This window comes from Eublepharis macularius, chromosome 9, assembly GCF_028583425.1.
Source record: "Eublepharis macularius isolate TG4126 chromosome 9, MPM_Emac_v1.0, whole genome shotgun sequence".
Taxonomy (NCBI): Eukaryota; Metazoa; Chordata; class Lepidosauria; order Squamata; family Eublepharidae; genus Eublepharis; species Eublepharis macularius.
Genome location: NC_072798.1, coordinates 59,461,920 through 59,476,435, shown reverse-complemented (window position 1 = coordinate 59,476,435; position 14,516 = coordinate 59,461,920). Strand labels below are relative to the sequence as shown.

General features: G+C 41.7%; 2 protein-coding genes across 3 annotated transcripts in view; both read right to left on the bottom strand.

Moving 5' to 3' along the window:
- Positions 1 to 865: 865 nt before the first annotated feature.
- PHLDA1 (pleckstrin homology like domain family A member 1) lies at positions 866 to 5,848 on the bottom strand. The gene is made up of 2 exons (XM_054988714.1): positions 5,286 to 5,848; positions 866 to 4,197 (listed from the first exon to the last, which is right to left on the bottom strand). The coding sequence occupies exon 1, from the start codon at positions 5,752 to 5,754 to the stop codon at positions 5,299 to 5,301; it is 456 nt and encodes a 151-aa protein (XP_054844689.1). The 5' UTR covers positions 5,755 to 5,848; the 3' UTR covers positions 866 to 4,197; positions 5,286 to 5,298.
- Positions 5,849 to 11,052: 5,204 nt separating this feature from the next.
- NAP1L1 (nucleosome assembly protein 1 like 1) overlaps positions 11,053 to 14,516 on the bottom strand; it is a 43,416-nt gene continuing 39,952 nt past the window's right edge. For both annotated transcript variants that reach the window (XM_054988036.1, XM_054988037.1), the window contains exons 14-15: positions 13,798 to 13,848; positions 11,053 to 13,682 (exon numbers count right to left, since the gene is read on the bottom strand). In XM_054988036.1, the coding sequence (XP_054844011.1) occupies positions 13,647 to 13,682; positions 13,798 to 13,848 (87 nt within the window). In that variant the 3' untranslated portion in view covers positions 11,053 to 13,646. The remainder of the gene's footprint in view (positions 13,683 to 13,797; positions 13,849 to 14,516) is intronic.

The following is a 14,516-nucleotide window of genomic DNA, read 5'->3' as shown; positions in this document are numbered from 1 at the left end:
TTATTTGTTTAGCATATTTGTATCGTAACTCTCCAGAACTCCTGGTTGAGGTAGCAAGAACTTGTCAGATGCTTTTGATTATGATTCAGGATATATACTTTTATGTACAGTGTTTGCAATTGTATCTAGATATAGACAATGACACAAATAAGCCACTACTAGCATACAAATCTTACAAAAAACCATCTTTTGACACACCAAAACAGCTGTATCTGTTCACTTCTCTGTAATTCACTTCTCTGGTTAGTACTCTGGTTGTAGTTAACTTCTCCGGTTAGTATTCTGTATTTTTACAATTTCCCCAGTAAACAAAAGATCAGACAGGTAACACAGGCTTATATCCAACTGCATTCAGAAAATTGAGGGGCATTTAGAAAGGAGCTGTCTGTTCCCATCTCCCCCCCCCCCCCGCAGACCTCCACCATGTTGTTCTTGAGGGTCCGCCTGCTCCTTCCAGGAACATTCTGGGGCAATGGGAAGGGAGAATCACCAGGCATTGTCACACTCACTTAAGAAAACTTGAGGGTACTTGAATGTTTGAATCCAGGCCATTATTAATGAAATGTCAATTCAAATGCTCATCTAAAAAAAGGCTATTCTTGAAAACATTCCCAATTCTCAGCATTTCTTCTTCCAGAAAGTACTTTCAGAAATCACAGGATTTCACTAAGTTCCTTTAAAACTCAAAGCCAGTAACTTCTACAGCATAATCCCCAAGTTAATGGAATCAAAGACAACAATCTTCCATTGATATGAATAAGATTTATAGCAGCTTATTAAAGATTTCCAAGCCAAGGAAAAAATGCTTTCAGAATGCCCCACAGAATAATATTTTCACGCCACGTCAGCAAAGCATTTCAATAGATACTTCTTTATTTGAAATGGAATGCATATTGAAAAATAAATCACATCTCTCGGAAATCAGTTGAATCATATTTACACACATTTGTTTGATAACACTCATTTCAGCTCACAATAGGATATGCCAGAAAACATTTGGTACAACACTGCAGTTAATTTGTAAAAGCCATTATTTGCATACCATAAACTACAGAAGAGGAACTTCTTCTATAATGTAACAGAGAAATCATTGGGTAGATTCCCACCCCCCTTTTGAATACTAAAGGCATCTTCTTACATGCGCTCCTGGGCTTATTTTTTTTCACTGAATAATCCTTATTGTACAAGTTATATTTTTCACCAATACCCATTTCTAGTGCCAGTATAAAGCTGATTTTTCGCAGGCAAATCACTTGGCAGCCCGTTGGTAAACAGCCATTACATTCTGCTTCATTTATGCACCATTTTTCATGATGGTGAATACCACAAAGAATAAGTAAACTTTAAAAATGTGATTGAACAATCCCTCCAATAGTTATTAAAAGTCATCATTCTTTGATGAATTTTGGCCTTTCCTTATGAGTAGGTTTGTGTACATGATGGCTCCAATCTTTCATGGTGACAGAAAATGCAATCTGCAAACCTCTCTGTCAACTATACTTTGTATAATTGAGTATTTTCCTAATAGGCACAAATGACCAGAAATTTTTCCAAGACAGCTGTAATTGTTACTTGATTTCCAAAACACCTCTCTCAGCCCTACATATCTTATGTCCGTATTCCCTTACTGAGGTTAAATTGCTTATGAACCTCAACTGAGATTTATAGTGTAATCCTAGACATATTTACTGGGAAGTAAATCACCTAGGTTCCTAGTGACTGAGGGTTGGAAGCTAAATCTGTTTCTACATCCGTTCAAATCTCTCTTTTATTATCCAAAATGTACTACAAGAAACTTTATTTAACATCAAAGATTCAGCAGTGTCCTCAGTTACTCCACTGGGAATTGATTTTATAGGTAAAATAAAGCAAAGCCCAATGAGAACTATGTGAAGAAAAATAGCTACAGGCTATTCAAACAGGAAAAATATTTAAGGACCAAAACAAAAATCATTCTAGATGATAGTAAAGTTTGTCCTTTAGATAACCACTCAGCTGAAGACAACGAATAGTGACCCAGAGGTCACAGCGAAAGCCTGATTCCCTCTTATAGCTTTCCTACATCTTGTTCTGGGGTGCTTGCCTGCACAGGGTTTGATCTTTTCCTATAGGTGTTCCCTGTAACCAGTTATACATAGTACATGGCTTGCTCTTCAGGAGATAACATGCTTTGAATTTACAAGAAGATTTGAGCTGGCATGAAAAATTCTCCGAAAAATAAAGGCAGCCATTGCTATGACTGGAGAGTACTTCCCCCTCCCCCAATAGTATTTCATTGTAACAGTATGCATTGGCACCAAGAAACTCACTAAGATTTGAATATTTTGCTCCCAAACCTACTTCTGAAACATTAAATTTCAGTGCAGAAGTGGAAGCTCTAATGTATTTGAGCAGAGAAACCAAGGAGAGTAAAAATTATAATATAAAACCTGTTTCCAACTTCACTGGTGTCTTGGGTGATTATGCAAAAATTTCATTACATTTTGGATAATACCACATAAGGAAGCTAGGAACACTCACATCCTTCAACCAGTCTATACTTGCAATCACTGAGAGCTACAGCTAAAATTTTAAAAAAGAGTCATTCATAACTAGCAAGGATTAGGACTCAGAGGACTGCATTCAAATGCTTAATATTTCAAGGTACACCAGGATTGTCACTAATCTGAGGTTAATGGGGGCAAAATAAGTTTGCTTTTGCAGAATAAGACATGGAAGAAGAAAAGGAAAATCACATGGTATCCTTCAAAAGAAAACAGCTGGACTATCATTGCAAGTGTACCAATCTATGTTTTCTCTTATTCAGTTAAAACATACTGGAAATCTTGTATCTGAATGAACGACTTGACTTTTTAAGGAAGCTATTAGATGCCCTACTTGTACAATATTAAGACTTAAACAGTGCAATCCTATGCAGAGTTACTCCAGTCTAAACTCACTTATTTTAAATAGCTTAGACTGCAGTAACTTTGCATAGGATTACACTGTAAACACTACTGACATAAATATGAAGAGGAGCTAACCTTACTAAGCCAACCAACATACATCTTTTTCCACGGCTGAAATGTTCTATGTCCTTATAGGTTTCATTACGTTTTGTGTTTTTAAACAATCATTTCCAGATTTTTTTTCTTCAGTAGACTTAAAATGATGCAACTTTGCTTAGGATGGCACTGCCAGATGTTTATCCAATGGGAAAAACTGAGTGTGGAATATTAGAGGTTTATAGCAATTGAGCAAATCAAGTACAGTAACTTGGGAACAAAACTAAGCAGGTCTGCTAAGAAGCCCCATTTATTTAATGGGGCATACTCCCAAGAAAGTGTTCTTATGATTGCAACCTTTGAAAAACTTTAGAAGTATGGTCCCAAATTCAGACAAACAGTTCTCACCACTTGTTATACTATTAAAAATGTATTTTTAATTCAAATCCATCCTCCTTTATAGCCAATGGAGTTGAATTTCCTTAACACGCACATGAAATAGAAACCCGAATAAAGTGGCATACCCAAGTGTATTTACAATTAAATACAAAATATAATACTCTTCAGATGGATATGTAATAAAAATAAAAATAACATAGAGATCAAGTTCCAAGTTACTGTTTTCCTTGGAAAAGTGGCTGTTCTTCTGCATTATGATTGTGATAAAGACTTTTAACGCAGTGGGATATACTTCATACGTTGATTTCATGAGTCTTTCAGTTGTGGAAACTAAAACTGACGTCATATATATGAAAAATGAGCTGGAAAGTTCACATTTCAGTAAATTTCTTCATTTCACCTGCATCTTCTCTCTTCAATTTCCTCTAGCCTCCAAGGGTAGCAATATATACAGCCAATACAAGTGTACCCTGCATCTGATACATTTCTCGATGGTTTACATTCAGAAATATTTTGCAAACTTTAAAAAAACCCTAATAAATAAACATAAAAAACCCAAAATACGTTAGAGTTAAAATGACAGTACAATGTACGTCCTTTGGGGCCCAGCAGGTCAAATAATCCTCACGAGTAGTCATAATAACCTAAGGGAGTTGAAATGCTTTCCCAGAGCAGAGATGAACTGTACCCAAAATGGGAAGATTCCGGCAGTTGAATTGATGCTTTCCCATGTCGCTGTGCTATTTTCATCTGTCAACTTTGTGATCAATTGATCAAGGATCCACCTTGTTTGCAGATGCCTTTTGAATTCAACCTGTAACAATACAATACAGTGACTGAGCCATTTTTCACTTTAACAAGAGGCATCCCTCCTGCTTGCTACTTTAAACCCAACAGTGACAGTACAAAGCACAGAGGCTCTTTGCAAAGCATCCGCACAAAAGGCAACAACCTGAAAAAGCTGCTTGCAACACTCATCACACATCCCTTTATCCACCACTACCTCAGGTCCGATTCACCGTTTTCCTGTATAAACAGACAGTTCCAATTGCCCTTGGGCATATGCTTCCAAGAATAACCATAACATATGAAATGGGCAATCTCACATAAAACTGGCAACAATTTTTGAGTTTACAGTTGTCCTTGTGACCATGGGACTGCTATCAGCCATACACACGGTTGCTGGTGTGTATGTTTGGGTTGCCCTCCTGACAATACACTTAGTTGGAAATTGTTCAGAATGATCCCATGAACCAGTAACTAACCTGCTTTAGGATTCTTGGATGGGAGTGGGAGGAGAAAAATCAGAGGAGGCCTGGAAGTGGTGAGCAAGCAAAGACAAACACACTCACACACTTGTACAGCGAAAAAGTGGGTCAATTCTTGGTGTGCTCTAGAGACTTGGCTAGTTGAGACAGAATTCCAGAATTAAAAGATCCAGAGGAGTTAGTCATGTTAGTCTGTAGCAGCAAAATAGAAAAGACTAGACCAACTGCTTTTCTTCCTGAGATTTAATTACACATAATCCATTTCACAGATAAGGAGCAGATACTCTGCAGACAGTCAGTGGTTCACTGTTACTAGCATGGCAAATAAGGGAGCCTGCGTGGGGCAACATACTTCACAATGGAGAAACACCTGCACGTGGGAAAAGGCACGAACGGCCCGAGATCATCAAGCGCCTCCATCGCCCAGAGAAGCAGGCAAGGTGCTTGCGGGCTGAAACGCCCCTGCGATGATCTCCGCCCGCTCCGGCTTTCCCCGCAGAAAAGGCACCCCCTCCGAAGCCCCGCCAGGCAGGCTGCTGGCGAGCGAGGCGCAGCTCCCCAAGGGGTCCTCGCCCGGGGCAGCAGAGGGGCCGAGGCGGAGGCGGCGGGGCTTCCCGCGCGGGCGAGCTCGTACCTGGGGCGGCCGGCTAGGCGGAGTTGGAGGCGCTGCGGAGGCGGGGCCCGTGCTGCTGGACCAGGTGCTGCTGCTTCTGGCGGGTGGACTTGACGGCCAGGATGGCCTGCCGGTTCTTGTACTGCACCAGCTGCAGCGTGATCTCGGCGTTCCAGCCCTGCTCCTGCGGGCACCGAAAGTCGATCTCCTTGCCCTCGGCCATCACCACCGTGAAGTAGACGTACTTGCCCTTGCGCTCCACGCAGTCCACCGTCTTCATGGTGGAGAAGGGCAGCTCCTTGATCTTGGCCGCCTCGGCGCCGGGGGGAGCGGCCGCCGCCGCCGGCTCCTGCGGGGGCTGCTTGGGCGGGATGAGCAGCAGCCCTTCCGGGGTGAGGATGCAGCGCTTCTTCTTCCACAGCTGCAGCAAGCCGTCGCTGCGCTTCTCCAGCACGCCCTCCTTCACCGGCGTGCAGCCGCCCTCCAGCATCCTCCCGCCGCCCGCGGACTTGCGCCAGGCGGACGACGAGCGGCGACGGAGCCCCAGGCGCTTTCCGTGCTCGGCCGGCGGCAGCTGCGCCCGCCCGGCGTCCCTCAGTGCTGCTGAAGGAAGCTGCCCTCCTCGCGCCGCTTTTGAACGCGGCTTTCCCGGCCCAGCGCGACTCCCGGGCGGGGGAGGGGGCGGGCCCAGGGAAGCCCCGCGCTCGGCTCCGGCCTCGGGGCGGGGGCTCGGCGCCTGCCCCGCCTAGATCCCTTCGCTCGAGCCACGGGAGCTGCCGAGAACAAAGCGCTGCTCCGGCATTGGCCGCTCGCTACCCGGGAGCCCCAAGGCGCTTCCTACCGCCACTGCCGGCTCGGAGCTCGCTTTTTACGAGGCACGCAGAGACAGCAGCGGTGGACAATGGGCGCCCCCTCGGGGATTCACCGCCCTCTAGCAGTTGCTCCGCAGGAAAGCTGTGCTGTGCTCCCCCGCGCGCGCCCCCCGTTGCTAGAGATATGCGTAGGGGCTTTACAGCGAAAAGAAAACTGCCCTCCAGATTATCAGGGACCACGCACCGGTGAACGTTTTCCACGCAGGTCGGCAATCACGAACAAGCCCATTCTTACTGTATTTTTTTATTTTGGCAAAGAGTCCAGTAGCACCTTTAAGACTAACCAACTTTACTGTAGCAAGCTTTCGAGAACCACAGTTCTCTTCGTCAGATGCACCGAGGGTACGAAAAAACTGGCGAGATATATATAGGTGGTGAGGGGAGGGGGGAGTAGATGCAAATCAGTTGCTTATGATAATGAAATCAGTTTGCTTCTGATATTAGATTAGTTGCTTCTCATTATCAGAAGCAACTGATTTGCATCTACTCCCCCTTCCCATCCTATACATATCTGGCCAGTTTCTTCATACCTTCCAGGCATCTGACAAAGAGAAGTATGGTTCTCGAAAGCTTATGCTACAGTAAAGTTGGTTGGTCTTAAAGGCGCTACTTCCTTTACATGCTTAAATGGCACTTCCTTCACACGCTAAGCCACTTTCTGTACATCCTGTACCTTAGCTTGTAAGTAAAACACAGCATGAGCATTCATACTGTTACCTGACACAGGCCGACAGCTAAGCTACAGATGCAGGATACAGTAGAATGAACTGTAGCGCTTCAGTCTACAGCTTCCAGTTTGGGAGGTGGTCTTTTCCTAATAAACACCCTGCAAGCAGAAAAGTAGCACAGCACACAAGTTCTTTCTTTGCTGCCTTTGGCCCACGATGGCCAGGAGCTCCTTCTATCAGCTGCATCTGGTACATCAACTCTCTTATTACCAAGACTCAATCTGGTCATGCTGATCCACACTCTATGGATCATTGCAACTCTCTCTACGTTGGGCTGCCCCTGAAGATAACCTGGAAACCACAACTGGTTTAGAATGCAGCCAGCCACTGGAAATACGTTGCCCATTTTGAAGGCAACGTTGGCTACCAGTCTGTTTCTAAGTTCAATTCAAAGGTGCTGGTTCTGACCTTCATGACCTGGGACCTACATATCTGAAGAAGTCTCCTTCCATATGTCCCCGTGAACCAGCTACGGTCTTCTTGCAGCCATTTGTGGGCTACACAATTGCTTAAGGTGGCCCATTCGGCATCAGCCAGAGCCCAGGCTTTCTCCACTGTGGAGAACGTTTTCCACGTGGGTCGGCAATCACGAACAAGCCCATTCTGTGCTCTGTGGAATGGGCTCCCCACATAGGTGAGAGGGGGCATTCCTTGGAGATCATGAAGCACTGCAAAGCTTGCTTTTGCCTGGACTTTGGAGTAGGTGTGAAGGGAGACTTGAAAGTTATTTTATTTTGGTTTTACCTGGAAATATTTTAACTCTTATTGAAAGCTGCCCTGAACCACATGGAAAGGTGTGGTATAGATGTTTTAATAAACTTTCAATATACAGGGGAGATTCCACATTGTTAGGTGAATAGGTGTGTAAGTCTGTCAGGATTTGAGTCCAGCAGCATCTTAGAGAACCCAAGATTTGTGTCTGAAGAAGGGAGCTCTGACTCTCGAAAGCTTACACTCTGAAAATCTTGTTGGTCTCAAAGGCGCCACTGGACTCAAATCCTGCTGTTCCACAACTGTGATCCCCTCTCTGCAATATGAAATGGTAGTGTCTGTTCTGACACTTCATTGTCACATGTGCTAACCAGGCCAGGAAGATCAGCTACAAAGGTCATTGTTCAAAGGATCTGAAATATGTTCACCTACCTTTGCCTGGAATGCTAAGAGTTGGCAAGAAATTGCTTCTGCTTCCCATCCACCAACAGCTGGTTTGGATTTTAGAGCACTAAACTGACCTTACTCTTGTTTCATCACTCCTATTTAGACCATTTCAATTAGCAAGCTTATTATAAATGATTACAATTTAACTTTAAACAAACCTGTCAAAGAGTTCATAGGAGCTCTTCTATAAGGCTTCCTTCTATTACTCAAAGAACATAAAACTGTATTAATAGAAACATGAGAAAACCAGTCACTACAGAGAACGGTATAGAGGATACACCCTTATTACCACATACCACCAGTTTCTGAAATGATTCAGGAAACAGGATCAGTAATTAGGACTTTTTGTAGTATCAGGAAAAAACAGTTCTAGTGAAGTATTAGGTTATTTAAAAATATAAAGATTGTCAGAAGCCAACCAGATTATTTATCCTACACTACCTCACATGAGTAGGTGGGGGTGTAGAAGTGTACCTAGCTAACCATTTTAATCCTCCCCTTGCTCCAAGATCAAGGTGGCATACGTGACTCTGCTCCCATATTACCACAACAGCCCTGCTAGGTAGGTCAGTCTGAAACTGCTGACTATCCCTCAGTTACCCCAGCAAACTTCATGGCTAAATGGGGATTTGCAACCCTACTTCTAATCCAACTTGTTAACCCCTGCATTATGCTGGCTATCACTGGGGCACCTGATTTTTTTCATTAAAATTGAAGGACACATTTAACACAACCCCAAAGGTTTACTGTTCATTTGCAAGAGCAAGGTTTGCCTGCCCTCCAATGAGCGCTGCTCCTTTCATCTCTGTATGAGTCACCAAAGAGCAGCAAGTTATGCAGAGATATAACAGGAATCCTCATGTGAGACTGGCTGTGTTGCAAGGAACCAGTTCCAGCTGAGATGAGTCAGAACTGCTTTCTAAGCAAAGGCTGATTAGAAGGCAAGGGGGAAAAGCGAATTGTGGAGTTTAGCCACAATTCTTTGGAAGAGAGATGTACATGTAATGAACAATAAGGAATCCCCATTACTGGGAAAATTTAAAACCGAGAACTGGCAACTCTATTCTCTCCCTCTGCCTCAGCAGTCAGCCCTTTTCTTCTGACACTTTGCAGAGTTTTTCACATTACCATATCTATTATTTAATACATCAATACATATATAACCCCTTTTAGAGTTAGAAACAAAGATATGTCCACACCTTAGAAGTTTACAGGCTAAAGTTCAACACAGGAGGAGAGAAAGGAAGAGAACTGAAAGGAAAGGGCATTTGGTTTGGTTACATTACACTTAAGTTAAAGGATAAGAAAACAAGTACTTATCTCCCACATTTTACTAAAGGGAGGGGGAGTCACAAGAAGTTCAATTGTAGCACGGCTGATTTAACGGATTTTTTCATCAACCACTTCCCCACTTTGTGGAAAGCAAAGAACTTAGATCTCCTCCCAAAGTGGTACTGGTGCAATCTAATGTGTGTGCGCTCACCCTCTCCCCTCAGTAAAACAAGTTGGAGGCAGATTATTAATCCCCCTTACAGACAGCTTCTCCCTTAGCAGCAGTAAAGGACAACAGTTTTAAGAGATTAAGCCAAAGCTTTTACCAAAAAAAGTTTTTTTGGTTTTTTTAAGAGTCTGAAAACAGACCATGGAAGCATTCTGGGATAGCTGAGGTGTAAAGGGGCTGGGCCACACCGCATGGCTGGCTGGCTGAGTCTAAAGAACTGGTAACTCCATGGTGTACCTGTGGATTCAAACAAAGAGGAATGATATCAGCACTGTCATCCCTACTCCTGATGGATTTGGGAAAGCCTTGGATGCTCAAGGAGATAGGGGGAAGGGTGGGGAAGACTCTTTGAAATTTGTCCAGGGCTTCTGTCGATCTACCTGCTTCATGCTGTACAAGACTGATGTTTCCTTCCTGTAGGTGTAGGTGAATTAGCTGCTCTTGTACAAAATAAACAGACCAGCTGACTTTTGAGCTTCTTAAGAGGTGTCCAAAACCGGAACAAGTCTTACTATGCAGCTGTATGGAACTTCATTGCAATGACTGGTAGAGAGCAGTGTTTCATTGAGAAGTCTTAGTCGTTTGCTACACCTCAGCTACATACCTTCAAGTCAGCTCTTTATGATCTTTTAATATGTGAAAGACTTGAAAGGTACTTAGATGCCTTTTCAAACTTCTATGTAAAGATCTACTACCAAGCAGGGGAACCACATTTATAGTTCCTTTCAACTCTATTAAGTGTTCTTTTGCAACATTTGAGTAGTACAGAGGACTAGTTTTAAGTAATCCTGGCTGAACCTTTACACTCACCTGTGCACACACCATGCAGTTAATTTGTGCTGGGAACTGTGGCACACAGATGCCCTCTAGCGTCAAGCCTAAGTGCTGGCTCCCTTTGTGCTTTGCATAGTAATGTGACACACTGCTGTCTCTCACGCTGCTTGGCCTGTTCGCTTCACTGCTTGGCCTGTTCGCTTCACTGTGTAAAAACACTGTAAACACTTCCCCTAACACCTCATCTATTTTTAGTATATATTAGAATAATATTTCATATATCTGATAAAGTGAGATGTCGCCCACAAAAACTTATTTTTGTTTGCGGTAATACAAGATCAAAGAATCCTCAATTTAAAAGCATACGAAGACAACTTATTTCTCTAGGAAAGAAGAGTATGGAAAATTAGAAATGCCCATTTCTACATTTATCCTGAAAAGGAAATCCTGTGTCTAAAACCACACAGATGGGAAGTTATGCTTGGGATTCACAATGAAAGATTCATGGAAATTTGTTACCATGATAATATCAATAAATAAAACTAATCTATGCTAGATCATAGTGTAAGAAACATTCAGGGAACCTTTAGGACATCTGTTTTCATGCATTTGTAGTAATGAACCAGAGAGTGCATTCACACAACAGATGATCTCTTTTGCTCTTCCTGCTTCCTCTACTTGTCAGGAATCTCCTTCACCCCCACCTCTCGCCCTTAGCGGTTAAAATGAAAATATTTTAAAAACTCCACAAGATAAATATTTATCATGGTATTTATTGTATAATAATCACATTTCAAAGCTTAGTAATTCATATGAACCTAGCATATGAAATGCATTGGAACTGGCCTGATTCAAAGAGAGTTCAAATAACATTGCCAAACTAGTAATCAAGAAATGCTGATGAACCTGAACTGAACTTCAATTTTTAATGGTTTGACTTCCTGCTTTGTTCACCTTTATCTGCATCTTGCCCAGGCTCTTTCTGCAAAAGAACATTGTAAGGACTGTGCAAATTGTTCACATTGGTTGGAATACAGTATTGACTGACCTCAGGCAAAATCTGAAGGAATGCGTTCCTGCATGCAGGACATTTTGCACAATGAACTTAGGGAGAAATTATTGGTGAACTAGAATGAGCTAGTACCTAGAATATTGCCTTTATTTCATGAACTCACCCTCACCTCTTCTCTCATTAAGGCCTTTTCAACTAGTTTGTCTGGTTCAACTGAAGCAGTTTGTGCACCTACTTTTGCTGTTGTATTTCACTCATCCTGGAAACTTTGCTCTTGCTGGACAAAGTTCAGATAGTAACCCTGAGTAGCTCCTCCACAAGCAGGGAGAATTCCGGAAGGAAAGAACTGTTGGTCACAGCAACATCCAAAAATCTGAAATATTCCTGAATGCTTACAAGGACTACATTTAAGGACACATATGAAACCATAACTACTGAGAGAAACAAGACGATTGCTACCAGATAGCTAAAATTATGTTTGCTGCTGCTTCACTGCTTTCTCTATTAAAATATCTGTCTCAATGGTCAAGTATGCGTGACAATTTTAGAGGCTGTGTAAAAACAGCCAGGGCCTAAATACACCATTGCATGTACCCAAACAGTTGTGTACAAACCCCAGGACTTCTGTGATTTTCTCTTCAGATGGCAGCTCTTCACTGTGCATCACATGCCACTCTATACAGTACCCTAACTTTCAGAACCACTTTTTCAGATGGCACTAGAGTTGCTGTAAAAGTAGGGCTTCAAAATCCCCTGAGGGTTCAAAGTCACTTTCCACAACACATCTCTAGTTGTTACAGGTTAGATTCATTTTGAAACTTTGGCCAGATCTTTTTTTTTTTTCAGAATGTCCAATTTTGAAAATGTAAATGCCCCTCTTCCTCTCTGGCTGGATTTTTAAGATACCTTGGAGCTTACTGGGACATATCTGAGCTTGTCAACAGCAAAGATGTTCTAATAAAGGCTGGGCAAGCACATCAACTACATTTTCCCTTGATCCATCATCTGTAGTTCAACAGTTCTTAAAAAGTTCAAAATTGGCCATGCCAAAATTGGAATGTAAAAATAAGTTCTGCTCTTGCCTGTGTTGGTCACTTTATTGCTGGCTGAGGCACTTTTGGGGATTTGGCTGAAATGACCCTTAAACTTTATACACACACTGCTGTGTAAATATAATGTAAAGACTACCAGGAACTCGTTATAAGGAGTTACGCTAAACTCTTACTGCCTGCTCAATATGCACAGAAGCAGAATCCTCATTCTAGTAGAAAAAGACAAGTAAAGATCTTCAAAGAAAAACTGTTCGATGCTTAAGCAGCATGCAGCTGTGTTCCTCTAAGGTTATATAAATGTCAAACATCGTTTTAATCAAGCTGTAAGAGGTTGATAATTAACTTAAAAACCAGAAGCAGAGAAGAAGAAGAGGAGGCAGAGACAGTAGAAATCTTGTGGAAAGCCCCCTGAAATCATTTATGTAGAGTTTATCATCATCAACATGAATTGTGCAAGGACAACACCACTTCAGGCATGTCCATGGCTTGGCTAGGTATTCCTGATGGACTGGACGACTGTTTAGCAAATGCTTCCTATAGCTCTTAAGCCTTTAACAAGTTTTTGTTACTGTTGTTGTTGTAACAAGAAAAATATATTCACCCAGGGACACAACTAATTTCTGAAAATACTAGGTTTATTCACACCCCAGTGATAAACAACCTTATTATGATGTCTCTAGTTTTTTTTTTGTAGATCACTGTCACAAAATACAAAAACCTAGAGCATAAACAAGCAGACAGTTATGAATGTTCAGTGTGGTCTTGATGGAAATTAACAGATTATATGGATGTAATCAAATTCAAAAAATTCATCCATCTCCTAATTAGTACGAGTCACTGCCATTTCTATAACAAAGTAATGAAGGCACAGCTAGTGCAAGCAGACTTACACCCATTTAAACTACTGGGCTGAAAAATACTTTGGTTGGTTCTTCAGGAAAGGATCTTCTCTAAACAAATATTGGTCTCCGTCAACAGTTCTGATAATCTTCACAGCTGCAGTCTAATAGCTACATGACAACATACTTCACAAGAACCAAACTATATATAGCAATGAATTAACTATTCATGCTTTAGGGATTTACTGCATTCTACATATTGGCAGAAAAGTACTATTAAAATGCTAGGTACAAGGAACCTACATTTTGAACTGGTTCTGTCAGTTTGTTTTAACAAAATGTTCACTTAATTCTACCAAGATACAAAACATAAGGCTGTAAGTAACTAATAGTTGTGTTTAGGCTATTACAGTGCAGATAATCCTCAAGGCCACATACACACTGTTTCACTGCTGCTTGCATTCTGCTGGGTTTTGATCCTTCTGTTGGAAGAAAAAGGACATGTAAGTGTGAGCACAGCAAGTGTGCTAACAGGAGCCTGTATATGTCAAAGTTTCTGAATGCTACTGTCAAGGCATATACAAAGTGACCACTTACTTTAGGGTCATAATCCGGATCATTTTCTTCATCCGCTTCTTCTTCCCCCTCCTGAAATATACAAGATATATGAAGCAACTATACTTTTATTTGAGCTTCTGTACTATGTGAAGGAACTTTAGAGGATAGTCCATCATTCATGAGTATATTTGCATCTTATTTTGCCATGAAGTGTATAAATGCTAGACTTAAACCAACTAACAAGCAAATTGAAATGTATGTAGTCACAGCATGAAAGATTTGTCTTGCTCATAATGCTTGCATATGCACCAAGCACCCCCAATCCTTTTAAAATCTCTAAACTGGCTCACAATGTAGCATTATCTAACACAGAGTTAGGTAAAGCTTATTTTTATCTTAGTTGCAGCTCTTAGAGTACTAAATACCAACACCACCTCAAAAAAAAAAAGGTTTTTTCAAGGCAGTCTTAAAGTAGAAAGTAATGCAATTCTTGAGTTTGTCTGATCAATAGTCAATGGTTTATTCTAAATTATTTTTATTACTATGCTCATTGCATTTATTACCTTGAGCTTTTTAGCTTATGGTGAGTTTAAAAAGGTAGTTCCTGAAAGCCTATGTGCAAATACATTCCATGCCACCTTCTGGGAGCAACATTTTATTTTTTAGCTGCAAGGGTAAAGAAAATAATTGGGGGTGGGGGGAGAGATGTCTGAAAACCTCTGTGTAAGTTACTGGCTATTAGGTCAAGAAGTTTTTCA

Excerpts from the sequence above, each read along its gene's own strand:
- PHLDA1 (XM_054988714.1), bottom strand. The coding sequence starts at position 5,754 with ATGCTGGAGGGCGGCTGCACGCCGGTGAAGGAGGGCGTGCTGGAGAAG.